We start from the raw sequence: 21,768 nt of genomic DNA on the forward strand, positions 1-21,768 counted from the left end.
CCACATTGTTACCTCTTCCGTTCACTGTACCATACTTCAGCAGTTGTTGTTTGAGCGTTGTGCTCAGTACTTGACAAAGTGTAGATCTGCTCGGTTTGCCAGAGAGAAGTACCAGACATGTCCGAGAGTGATTACTGACTTTTGTGGTAGGTTTGAATCCGATTTTTCGCTTTCTTTTCGTTGGTCTGGTTTGAAGCCGATTGGCTATTCTGTGGTTGAATCTTTTGATGAGGGCGTCAGTTTTTCTTGGAGAGCCTATAGAAACTTGGGTGCAATTTACACTCGTATGGATTCTGTCATGGGTTTGTTTGTTGACACCATTGGGACCACTACCCCATTGGTTAGTTTTGATGAAACAGGGATCACCTATCTTGCTGCTACTAATGCTGGATGGCTGCCTTACCTAGCCAATGAAGGTATTAGGTTTGTTCACTATCCTGCCAATCGGGTGAGAAGGCAGTTTAGGTTGGATCAAGATATCCCCGATGACATTTCTTTCCTCATGGAATCTCCTACTTTAGTCTGTCATTTCCTGCGGCACACTGCCTTTGAGTTTTGGAGGCAGCGTTTCAACACCGTTACAGTTCCCGGTTCACTAAGGGAGGGTCTCTGTACTCCTCCCATGCACGGTTATTGGCATGCAGTGAAGACTATATTTGTGGATGAGCTAGTGGGTAGCCGTGGCTTCTCCCTTATTCCTCCTGATGGGTTAGGTATGGTTGTCTCAGTTAACCCTCGCTTGCTTCTTCCTTCTAAGTCTGTTTTAGCGTATGCTAGAAAACAAAGCCGGTCAGCCATCTTTGAGTGGGATGCAGAGAAGAAAGAATGGTACTAGCACGCTGGTGATTATCCTCCTAGTTGGGAGAAAAAAGTCAAAGTAACAAACATCTCTGTACCGAGCAAGAAAGCTCCTGCCAAACTTAAGTCTGCCGGCAAAACCAAGCCTGCCACCCCACTACCTCCTACAGGTGCTCCTTTGGCTAGCAGAACTCGTGGTAGCAAAAGAAAGACTACCCCTCACCCCGTATCTACTGCTGAACGGAGGATAAGTTATCTCTCCCCCTTTTTTATTTTGACAAAACTTCTTAACTTTCTTGCGGCTAACTTGCTAATTTCCTCTGCCTCTTTTCTTTTAGTTCAAGCATAAGGAAGACTCGTCAGTTACCCGCCCCATTTTGCTTGATGAGCCTGAATCTGAGATAAGTCCCTTTTCTTCACTTCACTTTTTTTTTCTTTTTTGCACGCGCTCCCTCTGCCACGTGTCTCTTGTTTTTTTTTTTTTTTTGCTTTTTTTTTTCTTTAGGAGGAGTCTGAACCCCTATCCATATATCGCCCTACTGCCGAGGAGATTTCCGCCTCCATGGGTGTACCCATGGAAGGCTTTTTTGATGGAGCCGATTTAGTATTCGCAACGCCCACTCCCTCTACTGCTGCACATAAGGCTCCTGCCAAAAGTCCCACCCCTTCCTTCGAGCCGGTACCTAGAGAGGGTACTCATGTCGAAGGGGTTGGTGAGACTACACCTTTGTCTGCCGAGATACCCACTCCTCCAGAGGGGGCCATTCCTCCTACTGCCGTTCAAACCAAGATCGCTCTTTTCGTTCTACCACTTGTTATTTCGACTAGTGACCCTTTTGCAGCTATCTCCCAGGCTGCAAAGGGCGATGCCTCCCTTGTTGTTACTCCTTCCTCCATTCCCGGCTCCGCTACCCGTGGTCCTGATATGGACTTATCCTCAGAGGGATCCAATGACATTCTCGAGGATCCCGATGATGCGCCCGTCCTGAAGAAAAGGATTTCTGATTCCGATGAAGAGGAGAGTGCTTCGCCCGAGCTTGACTTCATGGGTATGTATCTTTCCTCCCCTTCTTTTTTTTTTTTTTTTTTTTTTTTTTTTTTTTTTGTTTGTTTGTTGTATTTGCGTTTCATTTGCACACCTATCTCCCCGCTTGCAGAGACTTCTGAGGGGCCAGGAATTGCAGTAGGCGTGGGAATGACTGCTCCTACCACACCCGTAGCGCCTATTCCTGCTACACCTTCAGCACTCTTTTTAGCCGTACCTACTACTCCTGCTTCTGCTGTGCCTACAGTACTTGTTTCTGCTGCACCCGCAGCCCCCATTCCTGGTAGCTTTGGCAAGTTTCCTTTTACTTTTATTTCATCCTCTTTTTCTGCAAGTCTCCTCTTCCCGTGTCATGGCTTCTCACTTTGCCTTGCGTTTTTTTTTTTTTTTTTTTTTTTTTTTTTTTTTTTATATATATATATATATAGGTCCACATCCTACTATCCCTTCTCAGTTTGAGACAGGTAGTAGTTCTACTGCCATCTCGGATGATGCTACGACCTTCTTTGCCCACTTTGACCAGCCGGAAGTTAACGACCTTGGTCCAGCAGACTTTTGGGCTTCCGATCCTTCTTACGTAGACTTTTATGGCTTCCTAGTCCTTGAGGATTGCGTTTCTCACTTGGTGATGATCTACAGCAGTCGTGGTAACTTTATGCAGGAATTTCGTCTTGGTCGTTCCGCTAGGGAGCATTTCTTGAAGATGTTAGGGTGCGTGCTGAACGATATTGAGCATAATTTCATTGACTCTATTTTTGCCGAGAGAATCCTGCAGTGGAGGGCTGTGATTCAAGAACTTATCAATATGGGTTTTGCCGTGGAGTTTGTTCTTGATCATCTTCGTGAGGTTGCCCGAGCCCTTTTTATGAGGAGAGTTCAGCCAGCCGTTAATACCATAGATGCCCGCATCGAGCTTTTGAAGAAAGAGGTGGCGGATTTGGAGGGTCGTCGTGAGCACCTTCTTTCCGGCGTTAGTGGGCCCAGTCGTTTTAGAGATCAGAGTCTCATTTTCGGACTTCATTGATAATGGTGCGGTTCCCTTTCCTTTTCTTTCCTATTTTTGTTATGTCGCACAGAACACTTATATGTTTCCTACAGTAGTTATTTGACGTGTGTTTGCCACAGTTTGGGTTTGTAATGATGCTACACTTTGCTACCTTTTTTTTTTACTATTGCTATGACATGATGCTAATACTTCGTACTTTTTCATTACATACTCATGAAAGCTTGTTACAACTTTTTCTTCTGTGACATAATCACTTGGAGGAATAAAAGAAAAAGTGAAGGAAACATAAAAAATTTTTAAAACAAAAGAAAGGGACAGCCACATAACTTTTTTTTTCTCTAAGCAAAATAGCGTTTCAGCCATTTTCCATTGATGGGATCCATCAAGTCCCTGCCGTCCATTTGAGTTAGGCGGTAATACCCACTTTGATGCGCTTCCCTTATCACAAGGGGTCCCTCCCACTTTGGTGCAAACTTGGATGGTCCTGCCAGGCCTCGCCTGACATAGTCTGCCACCTTTAACACTAGTTGTCCTTCCGCAAACACTCTTTCCTTGGTCATCCTGCCGTAGGCTTCAGTCATCTTTTTCCTGTATCTTCGACTGCGTTCCTAGGCTTGTTCTCTCTTTTCATCAAACTCTTCTAGGTCCTCGAACCTTTCTGCCGCGAAGACTTCTCCCTCTTTTTCTCTTTCTCGCATCTGCATGACCCTCAGGGACGGTGTCATTATTTCTGCCAGACTCACTACTTCAGTTTCGTAGACTAAGGAAAAGGGTGAAAAGCCTGTGGCTGACTTTGGTGATTTTCTGTAAGCCCAGAGAGCATCCGGCAGGTGCATCGCCCATCCTCCCGTATACTATTGGCTTATTTTGCTGATGATATTTATGAGAGTTTTGTTTGTTGCCTCTGCCTGCTCATTCCCTTGAGGGTAATAAGGTGATGACCTGTGGTGCTTGACTTGGTAGAATTCTAGCATTCTCGTTACATCACTGTTGACAAATGGTGTGCCGTTGTCACTGATGATCCTGTGGGGCACCCCAAACCTCACAATTATATTTTTTTTGATGAAGTTTACCACTACTCCCCCTATGGCCTTACGGAGTGGCACTACTTCTGCCCACTTAGTAAAATACTCTGTAACCACTAATATCCATATGTATCCACGTGATGGTGAGTTGACTGGCCCTACCAAATCTAGCCCCCAAGTGTGGAAGGGTCATGGGGTGACCATGCTGTGTAAGCCCTATGGATGGGTGTGAATCAAGTTGGCTTGCACTTGACAACTGTGACACTTTTTTACAAATTCTGCCGCATCTCTCTTCATGGTTGGCCAGTAGTAGCCCATCTGCAGCAGGCATTTGTAAAGCTTTTTCTTCCCTTGGCGTTCACCACATTCCCCTGAATGTACTTCTTTTATCATTTCTTTTACCTCTTCAGGGCCCAAACACCTCAAAGGGTCTCCATCATATCCTTTTTTGAAAAGGACCATGTTATGCAAGAAGTAACGTGTTGCCAACCTCTTAAGCTTGTATCTTTCACTGTGCCTTTGTGGTAGGACGCCTTCTGTTAGGTACTACATGAAAGGGCTTCTCCAATCCTCGCTGATGAATACAGCGTAACTTTCCTCCCTGTCTGCCGCAAGCTGGTAGGTCCCACACTGGGTTTGGACTTGATCTGCATCTTTACCCATGCTTGGCCAATAGAAGCCAGCTCTCTGAAGTCTGCGGTACTGACTTCTCCGCAAGACCTGCAAGTCTTGTCGTGTATTTCTTTCAATTTTCTCTAGGCTTTCTCCTGCCCCACGCATCTGGATAAGACCCCACCTGGCATCATGCGGTACAACTCTCCTTTTACCAAGGCATAGTCTTTTAACATCTTTAATTCTGCTGTATCGTCTCCCTTCACCAAGGTTTCCTTTATGGGGATTCGCCAATCCCCTTCGTCCTGTTCCTCCCGGAACTTTTCCTTCAACACCTCAATGATGGATTCTTCCCTCTTGCTGACTTCTATATTAGTGCTATTCCCTTTGAAGATTATTTTGCGAACCCAATGCAGCTAACGCGTCCGCAAATCGATTTTCGTTTCTCGGAGCATGCTCTATTTCAAAGGTTGAGAATTTTTCTTCCATTCTCTGGGTCATCGCTCTGTACGGGGCTAGGCTAGGCTCCTTTATGGAAAAGCTTCCTTTGGCCTGCAGACAACCAAGTTCGAATCTCCTAGTACTCTCAAATGTTTGACTCCCATTTCGAGCGCCGTGGCAAGCCCGGTTAAATAGGCCTCGTACTCTGCCGTATTGTTTGAACAGGGGAATTTCAACTTAAATGACAGCGCCACTGCCTTGTCTTCTTCATGATACAGAACTACTCCCACCCCTCCGGAATGGGTAGTAGAAGACCCATCGAATTTCATTACCCACTGTTCTCTGACTTCTTCTGCCATGGCTACTTCCCCTGGAACTTCATCATCCAGTGGGAATTCTTCCTCTCCTGGGAACTGTGCCAATAAATCTGCTATATCCTGACTTTTCACTACCCTAGGTGTCCCCATTCTTAAATCGTACTGCGATAACTGTAGCAACCACTGGGATATCCTGCCGGAGAGGATCGGCTGTTGTAACAAAGCTTTAATGGCATGGGATTTAGTCATCAACCATACTTCGTAGGCCAAAAAATAGTGACGCAACCTCTGTGAAGCGTATACAATGGCCAGGCACGCTCTTTCTGCCCTTGGGTAACGAGTTTCTACATCTTTTAAGGCGCGGTTGATGTAGTATATTGGTTGCTTGACACCACCTCCATCTTCATGAGTGATTAGTGGGCCAATGGCATACGAGTTGGTGGCCAAATAGAGTAGTAGTGGTCTTTTATGAATAGGGGCGTGCACCGTGGGGAGGTTCATCATTATCTGCTGTAGCCTTTTGAAGGCCGTCTGCTGCGCTTCCCCCCATTCAAAACTTTGCCCCTTCTTAAGCAACTTGGTGAAGGCAGAGGTGATTGATGCCAACCCAGGGATGAATCTCCGAATATATGAGACTTTTCCTAAGAAACTCTTCAATTCTTTTACCGTAGCTGGAGGTTTCATAGTTGCTATGGTTGTGGCTTTGGCCGGATCCACGTCTATGCCTCTGCTGTGAACCAGGAAACCCAAAATTTTCTCAGAGGACACCCCGAATGCGCACTTGAGGGGATTCATTCTTAACTTAAAAGCTCTGCATCTTTCGAATACTCTTTTTAACACACGAAAGTGTTCTTCTCTCCTCCTTGACTTAACCACTATGTCATCCACATAGTCTTCTAGCTCCTGGTGCATCATGTCGTGAAATATGGCCGTCATTGCTCGTTGATAAGTTGCACCCGCATTTTTTAACCCGAAGGGCATCACAGTATAATAGAAATTGCCCATGGGTGTTCTGAAAGCAGTTTTCTCTACATCCTTTGGCGCCATCTTAATTTGATTGTACCTGCTGAAACCGTCCATGAATGAGAACATGGCGCTTCCTACCGCGGAATCTATTAGTAAATCCCTGTTCGGCAATGGGAATTCATCCTTTGGACAAGCTTTATTGAGATTTCTGAAATCTACACAGCATCTTATCTGGCTGTTCTTCTTCTTCACTGGTACTATGTTGGATAGCCAACGAGGATGCTGAATAGGCTTAATGAATCCTACGGCCAGCAACTTCTGCACTTCTTTGACTATTTGCCCTTCTATTTCTGTGTGAAATATCCTGGCAGGCTGGGCCACCGGCTTGACCTCTGGGTCTACATTTAATGTATGCGCAACTAGCCCGGGATCCAGCCCTGGCATTTCACTGTAATCCCAAACAAAAACGTCTTTGAATTCTTTCAACAACAGTATGAGTTCTGACTTCTCCTTTTCTGTCAGGCTTGCACTAATTGAGATAGGCCTTGGTTCTCGTGAATCAGACCCTAAGTCAACTTCTTCCAATTCTTCCTCTGCCATAACCTAGATGTCCTTTTCTGCCGTAACTGCTTCATCCTTCTCTTCTTCTTTTCCCAAACTTCCTTCAGCGACGCAACACGCCAAACTCTTGTGTTGCCCTTTTTGGGTGGGACCCACTTGCATCTCACCCGTGGGCCCCACGCACCTTCATAATTTATACACAATCCTGCCATCAAGGCCTTAGACCCTGATGCACTGAGGTGTTTCGTCCGGCTCTACGGCAGGCGCTTCTTTTCTTTTCTTCTTTCGCGCCAATAGTTCTCTTAAATCAGGTTCCGGGTCATCTTGAACATCTTCCTACCTAGGCACAAAGGTGCCTCGTGGCTTTGAAACCGAGTTTTCCCAAGATGGAGCCCATTGGTCATAAAACATGGTTTCCACCAAGTGGGTTTCTGCCTGCTCGAATGGCGAGGGGTTTGCAGCTATGCGTAACATCCTGCCATTCAATCTTCCTTTCACACATTGGTGGTAGGTGGATGGGATTAGTCGGTGTTTGTGTAACCAAGGCCTTCCCAAAAGCATATCATAAGATACTTCCGTTCTAACCACATGGAAATGAGCTAAAGAGACTATAGGGCCTACTTTCAACCATAGCTAAATGTGTCCTGCGATGTACTCACCTCTTCCGCCGAACCCCGTTACTTCCATCGGGCATCCTTAGATCTTTCTTTCTGAAATTCCTGCGGCTTGCAAGGTGCTCAACGGAATGAGGTTTACGGAAGCACCCGTATCCACCAGGGCCCTCTTGATGGGGATTTGATTTATAGATGCTGCTAAATAGAGAGGCCTCCTATGATCTGGGTGTCCCACCTCCATATCCTCACTACTGAACGTGATTTCTGTTGATTCCTGCAAGAGGGCCCTGTCTTCTGGCATTTCTGCTGACAGGCACTCCACCCCTACTCCGGAGGCGATGCTTACCAAAGCCTCCGTGGCTATTTTTCTTTCTTTTGCTGTAAGTCCCAACTGGTCAAATGGATTTTTGAACTTGGCACTCTGCTGAAGAGTGGTAATCGCCGCAGCAGGCAGGGCCGAGTTTTCTTCCTCGTCTTCTCCCGGGTCTGCACATATCACCACTGCTGCTACACCCTTTCCCTTGTGGTTTGGGAGTGGGTTTCTTTGGACTTCCTGTTGGGTTAGCTCTAATGTGTGTTCTTTAATCCTATGGTGCACCAACCTACGAAGCGCCCAACATTCTACGGTGAGATGTTGTACATAGTTATGCAAGCAGCAGAAGTGAGGATCCCTTCTTTCTTCCTCCGTGGGCTCTCTAGGAACCTGGTTGGGTTTAAAGACCCCATCCGCTATCCATTTGTCAAGTAGCACATCCAGCTCCTTAGGAGTACATGGTAAGGGTGGGGGCATATCATACTCCCTCCCCTCTGTCTTCCTTCTTCGATTTCCAGTGGACACTGCCATAGCCTGCGGGGCGTTTCTTTTATCCGAACTGGGTTTTACAAACTGAGCCGTCTTTCTAACTTTCTGCAATAGCTGTGCGAACTGGGAAATTTCTAGATTTTCCAGGACAGCTCTGAATTCCCGAATTATATTGGTCATGCACATTTCCACTAACGTCCTTTCTTCACAGTGGTCGTAGCAATCAAGTGCTATGTCCCTGAACCGTTTGATGTATTCCATCAAATCCTCACCATTCCTTTGCTTAGTCGCTTGCAGAGTTGCGAGTGTTACCGTTTCTTCTCCGTGGAAGTACTTAGTGCAAAGTACATCCACCATGTCATCCTAAGTTGGGATCGATCCTGGTTTTAAGCCAATGTACCAGCTGTATGCCCGGTCGCACAGTGACTTTGAAAACTCCCGCAGGCATAAGTCCTCGTCTGCTGCGTAAGGGCCAAGGGTATCAATAAATTTGCTCACGTGCTCTACTGCACTTCCCTTCCTACCATCGTACTATGCAAAGGCCCTTGGTTCATACCTCTCGGGGTACGGTTTGCTGAGTACTTTTAGAGGATAAGGAGGACTTCGTGCGTAAAACCTCTCCTTTGGTGTTCTGGCTCTCTCTTGCTCCAAGAGAGCCGCTACTTCAGCCATAGTAATGAAACGCTGTTCTGCGTTCCGTGGGAAACCTCTTGCCAGTGTCTCCTCTCTGTCTGCCACATGATCTGGGTCATGCTGGCTGTCTTTCTCTTTTGTTTTGTCTGCCTTCAGTTGACAGATCTCTTCCATCATTTGTTGTTGCGAGTGCTGTAATGATTGCAATACTTCGATGAAGGTGTTGACATTATCCGCGGGGACTTTTGTCTAAGGCTGAGGATCAACCCCCGTTCTGTTGGCACCTTCTGTTTGGTTAAGTTGCTGTTGGTGAGGCATTGTTGGCATGGATTTTGCTTGTGAGGGTACGGCACTCATATTCCGTGTCGTCTTGGACTTTGGTGGCATTGTTTGCGATGGGCTCTGTTTTCTTTTCTTTCTGCCCCTATCTGCTTCCCAACTCCCCAGTGAAGTCGCCAATTTAATGTAGGGGCCTTTTTTGCGTATTATGCGTTGGGCTAGGCTGCCTCCTGCGATAATGGGCTCGAATGTTTCTGAGTAAAAGAGTTGGGACCGGTCCAACTGTAACTCAACTTGGGCTAGTTTGTGCACAAACCATGCCTCGTTTACCAGGAGTAGGCTTACGGTAAGCAGAACTGTTTCAGATGAGTTACGGCAGGCAGATATAATAATAATAACAAAAATAGAGTACTCTGACTATTTAAATAAAATGGCCAAGTAATCCCTACTTATAAAACATGATTACAGTCGTGATAATGTCATTTACAGAGAAAGTAAAGGAGAAAGAAAATAATATGAACTAATTAAGAATAAACATAAATCAAGTTTTAAGTTTGGTCCGCCGAAGCAAAACAAAAAAGGGGAGAACGCCTCCTCTCAATGCAAATAATCTCCCAGGAAAAGATCCTGCCGTGGGGATTAATGGTTTTGAGGGAGTCGGACCTAAATGGTTATTGCCCAAAAAGAATCCTTGTTACGTTTTGGAAGAGAGCAGGATTTGAAGGGGGAGAGAGGGAAACCAACCTACTGGTGCATGCCCATTGTATTATCTCTCTTTTTTCCTCAATTTCCTCTCTTCTTTCCTCTGTTTTCTCTCATCTTATTCTTTTCTTTCTCTTGTTTTCTTTTACTCTGTTTTTCTTTTACTCCGTGAATACCTTCTATTTTTCGATCCCTTTTTCAGGGCACGACAAGGGTCCTTTTATAGTGCCTACCGTGGCTAGTTTTTTACCACTTTGCCCTTTAACCGCCTTTGTCTTGTCTGGTCTGGGCATACTTGCCGATAACCAAGTCTTTGTGACACTCACCCTTGCCAGACAAAGCCAGGTTTGTTTCATTCGTCAGTCCACCGTAGCACTATTACCTGCCACGGTATAAATGCTTTCTCTCACTTTGCCTCAAGGCATGCACCTAACGGTTCCCCCCTCAACCTTGCCTCTTTTGGACGGTCTGTCATCCCTGCAGGACGTACCTCCCAAAAGGGCTTGGGTAGGAGCCACAAAATGAGTTTTTTCCCTTCTCCCCACCACCAAACCATACCCCCTTTATCTTTTACCTCTGGCCCATGGCCCCACCACGTCCCATATTGGCTGGGTACGGGTTGGTGGTGCCTGGGCCTTGCGCGTGCTTTCCTTTCAGATATGTCCAAAAGTCTACCTGCTGCTCCTGCGTTTGTCGTGATCTGGAGGCTCGCCGTTCGTGTTTTTGACCTTTTATGTGAGCTTTTCTTTGTTTTCCCGCCCCATTCAAGAGCTGGACTTTGTCTGATGATGGGCCTTACATTTCTTTGGCCCACTCTTGGTTTTCTTTATTTCTTGCAATGTTGTACTGTTATTTCTGCCATAATAACTTAATCCTGCCGGGCCTCTTTTGGGCAGCTGTTTATTCCTTCTCTCAGTGGCTTGTTATGGCCACTGTTTTGCTTTTACTTATGGGCTCCTATGTCCCTTTGGGCTTTCCTTTGAGCATCCATGGCCCGTTTGCTTTCTTTGGGCTTCCTCGGCCCATTTGCTAATTCCACACTCCCATGGGCTTTTTACTAACTTCATTGGGCTTCCTTGGCCCAATAACCTTATTCTCATCCTTGGGGTTCATGGGCCTGCCATGAACCCCTTACTCTCTTAGTTTTCATTGCCTTGGGCCTGCGGCGACCCTTTCTCGCTTTTCTACCTCATACACTGCCCATGGGATGCTATTTCTTTGTTTCTGGGCTTCTTTGAGCCCACTTGCCTCTTCAAGACCCATTTGTTTATTTCTTGGGTCTGTGATCCATTATTCCTGCCGCTTAGGCCTAATGATTTTCTGCTATCTATTTTGTCAATTCCTTGTTGCCGTTATTATTGGGCTTTCTTTCTTTCTGCCTGAGCTCTCACAAATGGCCCTCAACAATGGATAATACGTGTGCTCCACAATCTACATGCTTTTTGTGAGAAGCCAAATGACATATTTTGTATGTAATGGGCAATTATACATATCCCATAAAAATATTAGGTGCTCGAAGAGTTCTTAACACCAACGTTATTGATTCAGTTCAGTTCAAGTCGAAATGACTGAAAATTTTCGTACTGATTAGCTACCCAGTACAAATCACATATATGTTCTAGATTGACAATATGTTGAATGATTGGACAATGTAACATGAATGTTGATTACTATAGTCTAGAATACCAGTTTTATCAAATAAGGTGGGTGCCTAACACCTTTCCATTTTGTAAAATACTTATTCATGTAATTTTCAATCTTTAGATTGTAACTAGGAAACAAAGTCATGTACTTTATCTTAGATTATTTGTGCGTTTGGATCCACGTTTGCGTTTGTACATTTGCACGTTTTACGTTTTCTCATTTTTTTTTCAGCGCTTATGAACAGTAACCGGTACTGTTCATGCACGTGATTACACTGTACAAGAGACAAAGTTACTGTTCACGCACTGTTCATGAGACCCACAACCACTTTATTAAAAAAAAAATTAAAAATAGGTCTTACGGCACTATTTACACATTTAAAAATTATTTTGCTACAGTGTTTTCAGTTTTCAGCAAAATAAATTGTATCCAAACGGACCCTATATCTAAGACCAAAATCATTCACATGGGTTTGGCCCATACCAATCAATTCAAAATGGGCGAGGGGTGTGGTCTCTCACAAACACACCTTAGGAATTTTTCTAAGTGTTGAAAACATATTTATGAATGAAGTTTACTAACATAACAATAATCTTTAACATTTGTTCTTGCTATTTGTTCTTCAACATGAACATGACCATCTTTGTTTTTTTAAATCCTTCTTATAGTCATTTTATCAAACACATGGAAACATATATAGAAATGTGTTGGGAACGTTTTTACGACAAGGGCCAAAAATGTGAGAATGGCCCAAGTCTCCCCTTGGGTTCTTTAAAAGTGATTATTTGTGGAGAGTCAATCCCAAAATTCCAAATGTATAATGAGCAAAAGGCTAATAGTGCTTTAATAAGAGAGAAATCAAAATGCCATAATTAAAATACAAGAAAATGCAAAAAAAGTACACAAGTCCAAAATTTTGACCCACAGTCAACAAGAAGAGGAAATTGAGAAAGACTGTGAGAAAAAGAGAAAAGGTTCCCCTGTAACCATATTTACACCCCTAAGCTTCAAAATTGTGAGAGTGTTGGCTGGCTGAATGGGCTTTTGGTCTCAAGTTTTAACTTTGTGGGGAAAACATAGTTGGTTCATTTTGAATCTGATTGGGCCCTTGTATATTGAGTTTGGGGTACTCTAAGTGACTGTCAATAGAAGAGGCTTTGAACCCCAAGGTCTCAATCAAAGAGGTTATGGTCAGATTTTCTTTAATTAAGTAAGAGGGTTGGCTTGATTTTTGCATAATTTGGGAAATGGAGTGGCCTAAATTCATGGGCTGATGTTTCCTAGACATGGGGGGCCCTTGGAGTTTGCATTTGGTTGTTGTAGCAGACAAGGCCAGCCACTTAGGATCAGCTATATGTTTTAGGAAAAAAATGGTAGAGTAGAAAAGTTGGGCCACAGTCAACCAGAGCATGAAAGCTCTTTTGGGGTGGAAATTTCAGGTACAAGACCTCCTTTATGAGCCAGAGGTGCTACCAATGTCCCTTACCCACTTGGTTGCATGCATATGTAAAAAGTCCGAAAGGAACCAACCCATAACCTCCAAACCACACTTCCTTAGTTTTCCCCCAATATGTCGCATGGGCTCAGGCCATGCCTAAAAGAATAAAATAAAATATAATACATAAATTGAGCCCATGAGAAAGTCAGGCTTGGTTGAATCGGGCTTGTAATGAATGTGTTGCGAAAATGGTTATTAACAAAATGCAAATATTGAAATTACCTTTAGCATCAAAACAGAGAGCAAACTGTTTTGCTTGGCAACAATTCATTGTAAAAGAGACATAATTTAAATAAATAAATAAACACACACACACACACACTTTTCAATATATAAAATAAGTTTGACATACCATATAGTTTTAAGGAGTAGAATGATATCCCCTCTCAAGAATATAGGCTAGCTACTCTGAAATTAGCTCTTTTATGGCATGAGATAAATCTAAAATCATTCATCTTCTGGTTAAGAGAGACAAAGGATGTCTAACAGTTCATATATCATCTTTTTTATTTTATAGGGGTGGTGGCAACTAAATATGTATGATTGGGTTCAATGAGAAGAAGAAGAGGCAAGAAAGGAGGAGAGAGAGAGTCTGAGGCATCAAAGAGCTTACATGGGAAGTTAAAAACAATGGAGAAAGGCAGTTAGGGGTGTTATGGAAATAGAAGTGAAAACTATAGAATCGTTAAAAGATTAATAGAAAAAAAATAGGAAATTTTTTTTGTTTACTAATGGAAAGAAAATAATGACATAGCTGCTAATGTGACTCAACAACAACATAGTAACAATAAATGCAATATGCACCGATACAATAAAACACACACACACACAATATATATATATATATATATATATATATATATATATTAATATATATATTTCTACCTAAAAAAGAACTACTGTTCACAGTATTATATAAATGGTTGATAAATTTGAATTATTTTTAGCTAGACAAACAAATGGCATTGGAAGTATAATCTTTCAAACTCTCTCTTCTTCGAATTTTGGGTATATGATTGGGTTTCTCACCGTTCATTTATATTAGACTCCTCATCATTTGCACTAAATTAACTCACTTGAAACAAAAATTAAAAAGTTTAGATGAGACACATAGCATAAAATTAAACTTTAATTGAAATTCAATTTAAATTCTAATTGAATTTCTTCTCAGCCTTGACTTTATATATATGATGTTTTATTTTTGTCAACAATGTTAATTACAAATTTAAACTTTTTTTTTAATAAAATCTTTTGCTAATGAGTGTGAAGTGCAACCATTCAAGAGGAATCTAATAGTTCCCCATCCACAGACACTAAATTGGAAAATTAAAAAAAATTAATGAACAAATATTCATTTAACTGAAATTTGCTCAACTCCCTAAAAAATAGTTAGTCGATTACAGTAAAAAGTTCAACCATTTTTGGTACACTGTAATAATGATTAAAGTATAATAAGAATAAATATTACTAGTAATAAAAGAAGCTAAAATGGAATAATAATTCTTATTCATCCATTTGGTGATAACACATGAATAAGGTGGTGGAATGATATCATATTTAGTCAAAATTTCCAAAACACCATTTTTACAAAATTATATGTTTACACATATTGGATTATGTTTTTGAATTAATTTTCAATTTGTAAGGACAACAAGATAGATATAAACGATAAACAAACTTGAGTTTCTGTATTTGAGAATATCAAACTAAAAAGACAAACAAACTAGCTTTAATCTCATGTTCGCAATAGAGAAAGAATGTGATGATGGCAATAATTGGGCATTTTATCCTTTTTGCATTAGTTTAAAATGATAATTAATAGAAATAAATAATGTAAAATGAAGCTATTGATCTAGAATTGGGTTTCTCTTGACAGCCTAAAATAAGATAAAATTTAGGCTCTCTTTGTTGTGGTATTGGAAGTGGAAGGAATTACAGAAAAATTAAGACAAGAAATCTCATCAATTAAGAACAAAGCCAAGAAAGACTATAGAGAGAATAAATGAGTTACGAAAAAATATTCTAATTCAAATATGAGCTTTTTTTTGGAACTTAAATTTGTATAAGTTAAGGAATAACAATTACACTCCTTTTTTTAAGGATTTGTTATTCTTCATTTTAAAGAATAATCATTCATAAAGAATAACTGTCTTATATAATAAAAACATAACCAAACATTTGAATGAGCCTAATTGAGCTTGGTGAGAGAGTGTATAATTAAGTGTGTGTGTGTGTGTGTTTAACAATTAGTTTGTTTCTAAAATAAAAGTTTCTAATTATATTTCAATACATGATTGTATTGACTAATAAAGTATAAATTGTTAAAAAAAAAAGTGTAGTTAAATTCAATACAATTATTTGTCATTGTGGGGGGATGAGTGTGAGCTCAGACTGAGAACCAAAAGCCCAATAAGATCATTTTTAGATAGATAGGCCTAGCCCAAAGATACGAATGTGGATGAAGTGATCTGATAGATAGAAGGGAACCTCCCAGGATCACTTCGGCAGAGGCCCAGACTAACTTCAATTACTGAGGTTCATTGCTGATGTGATGTGCTGAACCTTCCCTATGACAAGTAATAAAAGAACCATAGATGACTAATTCCCCTCTGAACCAAGATGCCGCCTTCCATCAAACTTACCACAAGAAGGGCAAGGAGGGGATAAGGACCACTGAAGCAGTCACTTCCGCATTAATGAGATTCTACACCTAATCTATGCCACATTAAATGCTGATTAACTGGCCTAAACAGTGGAAACACCCCAAAAAATCCTATTTCATGATCATAGAGTAGCAGAACAGAGGGGTGATGGGACAAGTATCCCCCAAATCCAACTGGGAACAAGCCAATTGGAGAGAGAGGAAAAGGGAGAAATGGTTAGAGCATCCATAATAGTGATGCTAAATAGCTCCACCAAAATACAAAAAGTACTCTACAATAGTGAAGGTATATCTAAATATTTTACCTTCAGAGTTATAGTACGTAGCTACTTTTGGCTGCATACTGTAGCTTGAAGCTAAACAGAAAAAATATTTTTTTATTACCACTAGCATTAAAATAATATTTCTTCTCTTTCTTTATTTTATTCTTTTTCTTTTTCTATTTCTTCTCTTTCTTCCGTTTATCACACAAAGACAAAGGCACAGCTCCTTCTCAAGCTCTCAGCTCTTACAGCACTCAAACTCTCATCCTCCACAAAGGCTTTAGCTTCACCGATTCCCATCATCCTTATCCACATACTCTCACCGATTCATCAACCTCCTCACCGCTGCCACCGAAGCTCATGCACCATTGCCGAAGCTCACGCATCATCGCCAACCCACGCACCATCGCCGACCTGATTCATCACCCTCCTCACCCACTTCAAAGCCCAGCTCATCTCTGCCAAAGCTGCCGCTGCCTTCCTCAGCCCATTGCTTTGGTTTTCCGCCAATCTTAGGTATCACTCTATTCCTTCTCTCTTCTTCTTCTTCTTCTTCTTCTTCTTCTTCCTTTTTTATTTTTTTATTTTTTTTATAATGATTTTTGCGATATGATTTGTGGTTAAGATGGTAGCGGTGGGGGCAACGATAGCGGCGGTTGTGGCAGTGGTAGTGGTTGCGGTGGTTGTGATTGTTGTTTATTGTAGTTGATATATTATTTTATTGTAGTAGATATATTATTTTATTGTAGTAAATATATTATTTTATTGTGATGTTTATATTATTTTATTGTGATGTTTATATTATTTTATTGTGTTCAAAATTAAAATAGATCCACTGCTGCTGGATGTTTTATAAAGTGAGTAGATAAAATAGATAGAGTAACTTTTTGTGGTGTCAAATAGCTAAAAAAATAGCACCATTGCTTTGGATGCTCTTATAAAAGGAGGAGAGGTGCAACAGGTAATGAGATTCAAAAAATTTAGAAAAAAGTCTTAGAGAAGAACAAGAGAGAAAAAGTGGAAATAGAGAGATATTTCTAAGGGATTTTAGTCCTTGATCCTACCCCTTGTATCTCGGGAATATTGTTTCTATATGTATAAAAGCCTATTTTGATCTTTTTGTTCCTTCAATTTGCTGTTTAGATCTCTTATTGTGAAGTATTTTCCCATCTTTTTAGAAATTAATTGTGCAAGTTATTTTTTCCATCATTATCATTTTGGTGTTTGCTTTTGACCCCCACAGTTATAATATACTCTCTCCCTTTTTTTTTTTTTTTTTTTTAATACAAGATAAAAATTCTACTCTAACATAATCTAATGTATATGTGTGTGAAACTCCATCCTAGAGATTTGAACCCCAGCCCTTGCCCCCCACATCCCACACCCCATAAGCACTTATACTTATAGAGTGACTATCGCACCAAGGGTGTGTGGTTACTCTTTTTTTTTCTTTTTTTTTTTAACTAAAATAAACCCAATATGATTAAAAAGAACGGTTCTTAAAGTTTTTATCCTAGCATTTATATTAGGTGGTATTAATATGGTATACATGTAGCAAAAACCAAAAAAATATTATAAAAGGGAATTAACATTAGTAATATGTGATGTTACACCATTAACTTGACTGAGTTGACTCCAAATCGGATATGCATCTCTGCCTAACACCATATAGTCAAGGTCTCAACTATTGTGACCTTCGACATTAAATAATTGAACATATTCATTTTTCCAATTACAATAATGATAGTAAGAAAACATTGCAATTGTGGGTCTCTCACGATAAAGCATATTTTTAAGTAAAATAATGTTCCATCTTGACTTCCAGTCTCCATCTAATATATATATAGTATTTGCTAGAGTCGTTATTGACATGGCATTGAATGTGTGTTTGGGATTAACTTATCAACTACTCTTTTGTATTTTTAGCTTTTAAGTACAGTGTTTTAAAACTTCAAAAAAGTACAATTTAAAAAAAAAAAATTCACTTTTTTTTAGGTACAAATATATTTTAGCATACTTTTAGCAAAAAGTGTTCATTAAAGCTAAATAAACTACTCCTAAATGGATATGCATCTCTACCTAATTCCATATAGTCAGTCTAAATTATTGTGAGCTTGACATGAAATTATGGAACATATTCATTTTCCCAACTACAATGATGATAGTAAGAAACATTGCAATTGCAAGTCTCTCACGATAAAGCATATTTCTGATTAAAATAATGTTCCATCTTAACTCCGATCCTCCAGGTGTGCTTAAATTATAAGAGTGCTAAACAAAATTGAGTACAAAATTATGGATATATTTTAGCACACTTTTAGTAAAAAAATTTCATCTAAAAGCTAAATAAGCTGCTACCAAACGATATGCATCTCTGCCTAATTCCATATAGTCACGGTCTAAACTATTAGTGAGCTTGACATGAAATTATGAAACACATTCATTTTTCCAACTACAATGATGATAGTAAGAAACATTGTAATCGCGGGTCTCTCACGATAAAGCATATTCTTGATTAAAATAATGTTCCATCTTGACTTCCAGTCTCCATGTGTGCTTAAATTCTAAGAGTGCAAAACAAAATTCAATACAACATTATGGGTTTATCAATTTCTCTGTTCATGCTCATGCACTTTCTTGCTCTACTTTCGTTGTATAATCTTATGTTTGCTAGCTCTTCTTTCGTGCAACCTTTATGCCATGATGATGAGAGCTTCGCCTTGTTGCAATTCAAGGAAAGCTTTATCATCAATCAGTCTGCATCTTATGCAACTTCTGCTTACCCGAAGGTTTCTTTGTGGAAGCTTGAGAGTGATGATTGCTGCTCATGGGATGGTGTTGGGTGCGACAAGGACACCGGTCATGTGATCAGCCTTGATCTCAGCACTAGTTGTCTCTATGGTTCTATCAACTCCAGTAGTAGCCTTTTCCGTCTTGTTAATCTCCAGAAGCTGATTCTCTACGACAATGACGTACTGGGATTCGTGCATTGATCGGAGAGATTGCCGCTACAATACAAGTCTAATTGGGTATTGGGGTAAGAGTTCAACTGTAGGTTGGTATTTCCAGATAGGCCAAAGGGTTTGGTAAGATTCCTTATACTTGTAACCGCTTGTGATTGATAATAGTGGATTCTCAGGAGTGGTGACCTTAAATTCACTTGGTCGGGTTTTGCCTCGGTAGTTTTCCCCATTCGTAAACAAAACACCTGTATCAAATTTAATTTTCGTTACATTTAGTTATTTGGTAATTTGTTTGTATTACCACGCTATTGTATGTAATTTGACTAATTAATTAACTTGGGTAATTAATTAATTTGTAATGGGTCAATTCATTTTAACCCAATAGCAACCAACTTGAGTATCTTAGCACGATTACACATCAAGTTCCTGTTTGTTTATGGCTTACATAACTAAAAAAAGAGTTACATGGTCTCTTGCTATTCTAAGTTGCCTGTTCATTGCTTACACCTTTATGAGTGTAGTTGTTTAGTGGTAAATCCCGTGGGCTGAATTTGTTTAGGTTGCCAGCGTAAAAACTAGTGCTTTTCTTAGGACTCTTGCTACCTTTTGTGGCCTCAGATTAGCAATTTATTGAGGCCATTGACAGCAGTTCTTGAAAGTTACGAAGTTGCTAATGCTAATTGCTTCTAGAACCCCAAATTCATGTAATTGGGTGGCTTTATGACCTTCGGTATATCTATTCATGATGAAGTTTTTTTCAAATTACCCACGCAAAACCAAAAAAAAAAAAGATCTTTAACCCTGTCTTTTCCTGTGCAAATGTAAATCATGGTTACGGAAATGAGATGGTTTTGGGAGGTAAAAGTAAAACACAGTACAAACTCAACCCAAGTAGCTTTCTACTCCCAGTGATACCTAAAATTTTCATTCGAAACCAAGCAGAGCCAACTCAAATTGATATCCAACGGTGTCCAAGCAAGAATATGCCTAATTACCCATCAGGTTGGGTCTAAGTAAAATATAGGCGAAAAGCACATTTTCGTCCCTACATTTTCACACGATTCCCACTTTGGTCCCTATATTTTATTTTTACCGTTTTTAGTCCCTATTTAGAAAAACGCCTTCTGTTTTAGTCCTTTCCGTCAGTGCCGTTAGGGCATTGACCTACGTGGCAAACAGAATTATTAAAATAATAATAATAAATTTTATTTTGTCATTAAAAAATGTTAAGTTAGTATTTAAATTTTAAAAAATAATTTATTAATTTTAACTAAATAAAAAAATAAAAAACAGAAATAAAAATAAAAAATCACATTAATTGAGATCAGTGTATCTTGAACAAGAACACAAACTCAGATCTAAAAATACAAAATTAAAATTCAAAAATCACCAACCCAGAAAATAACAACAGAAAATTAACCTATAGCATTTTCTTGCCCTTTCTTGTCAACCAAACACAAATACACAGTTATCCTAGCATACCAGAAAAGCTAAATCCTAGAGAGAGATTAAGATTTAGTGAAGGTAGGAGAGTTATCCTCACTGTCAGCGGTGGCGGAAGCAGCCTCGAGAGACGGAGTCTGCGGCGCAGTTCCAGCATCGACGACAGAAGAAGCGGTGGTGGAGGAGGCACGAGTCTTAACAGTGTCAAGCATTTTGCGGTTGATCTTGCGAGAGTAAACCTGGAGGATCTCGATGCCATCGTCCTTGGCAGAGGCGGATGCGGCGGCGGTGGAGAAAGCCTCAGTCTCGATGAGGCGCGCGGCGGAGGAGGCCTCGTCGCTCGGCAAGGTGCCATAGCACTTGGAGAGAATGGACTGCCTGGAGAGCATCTCGACGAGGTGCGCCACCACGGCGTCACGCGTGCGCTGCGTCGGCGGCGATATGCTAAACACTAAGGTGTTGGTATTTGAGAGAGAGAGAGAGTCATGGATCTGAAAAGAAAGAAGAAAAACAAAGATACAAACAGAAGGCTGGTTTTATTTTAATTTTTTGGGTTTGTGCTGGTTTTATTTTAATTTTTTGGGTTTGTGTTTTGTGTTTGTTTTCATGTTTAATTCCTTGTTCAGGTTTAATTTGATGTTCTTATTTTTTGGGTTTGTGATTTTTGGATTTTAATTTTGTGTTTTTAGATCTGAGTTTGTATTCTTGTTGTTCTTGCTCAAGACACACTTCAATCTTAATTAATGTAATTTTTTATTTTTATTTCTGTTTTTTATTTTTTTATTTAATTAAAATTAATAAATTATTTTTTTAAATTTAAATGCTGACTTGGCATTTTTTAATGACAAAATAAAATTTTTTATTATTATTTTAATAATTCTGTTTGCCACGTAAGTCAGTGCCCTAACGGCACTGACGGAAAGGACTAAAACAGAAGGCATTTTTCTAAATAGGGACTAAAAACGGTAAAAATAAAATATAGGGACCAAAGTGAGAATCGTGTGAAAATGTAGGGACGAAAATGTGTTTTTCGCCTAAAATATATTGTTAGGCTGTCAAATAATTTATATTGAAACAGTTCTGAGAACTTTTGAACAAATTTAATTAACAATCAAATAGACCGATTGATGATAAATAGTTGACTAACGTAGGCCTTTTTCTCAAATGACATTTTTTTTATAGAGTAAGTTGTTTTCCCACTTAATTTTATTGTATAAATTTGAGATTTCTCAGTTGAGGCTCACAAATGGAATTTAGAGTGTGTTAGCCAATACTGTCTATGCTATTTGGCAAGAAAGGAATTCAAGAATTTTCAAAGCTAGAGCTAGAAATGAATGTATGATCACTAATGTTAGCTAGAGCTAGGCTTAGTAGTTTTCGAGGTTTTAAGCCATCCTAGGAAAATAGATGGCTTCAAAGATCTTGTGGTATGTCTCTAGATATTTGTTAATCCTAATTCCTACGTAGATTTTTTTTTTTTTTTTCCTTTTATTC

At 40.1% G+C, this 21,768-nt stretch overlaps 1 protein-coding gene across 4 annotated transcripts in view; it reads left to right on the forward strand.

The window, feature by feature from the left end:
* The window catches only part of LOC126701592 (receptor-like protein 7), an 84,090-nt gene that overhangs the window by 43,155 nt on the left and 19,167 nt on the right, over positions 1–21,768 (forward strand). Inside the window, exon 1 of one of the 4 annotated variants that reach the window (XM_050399794.1) lies at positions 18,463–18,559. The exons of the other annotated variants lie outside the window; for them this stretch is intronic. Within the exon in view, the coding sequence (XP_050255751.1) occupies positions 18,466–18,559 (94 nt within the window). The 5' untranslated portion in view covers positions 18,463–18,465. Of the gene's footprint in view, positions 1–18,462; positions 18,560–21,768 lie in introns of those variants that run through there. 4 annotated transcript variants of the gene reach the window in all.

Source organism: Quercus robur, chromosome 10 (genome assembly GCF_932294415.1).
Source record: "Quercus robur chromosome 10, dhQueRobu3.1, whole genome shotgun sequence".
NCBI lineage: Eukaryota > Viridiplantae > Streptophyta > Magnoliopsida > Fagales > Fagaceae > Quercus > Quercus robur.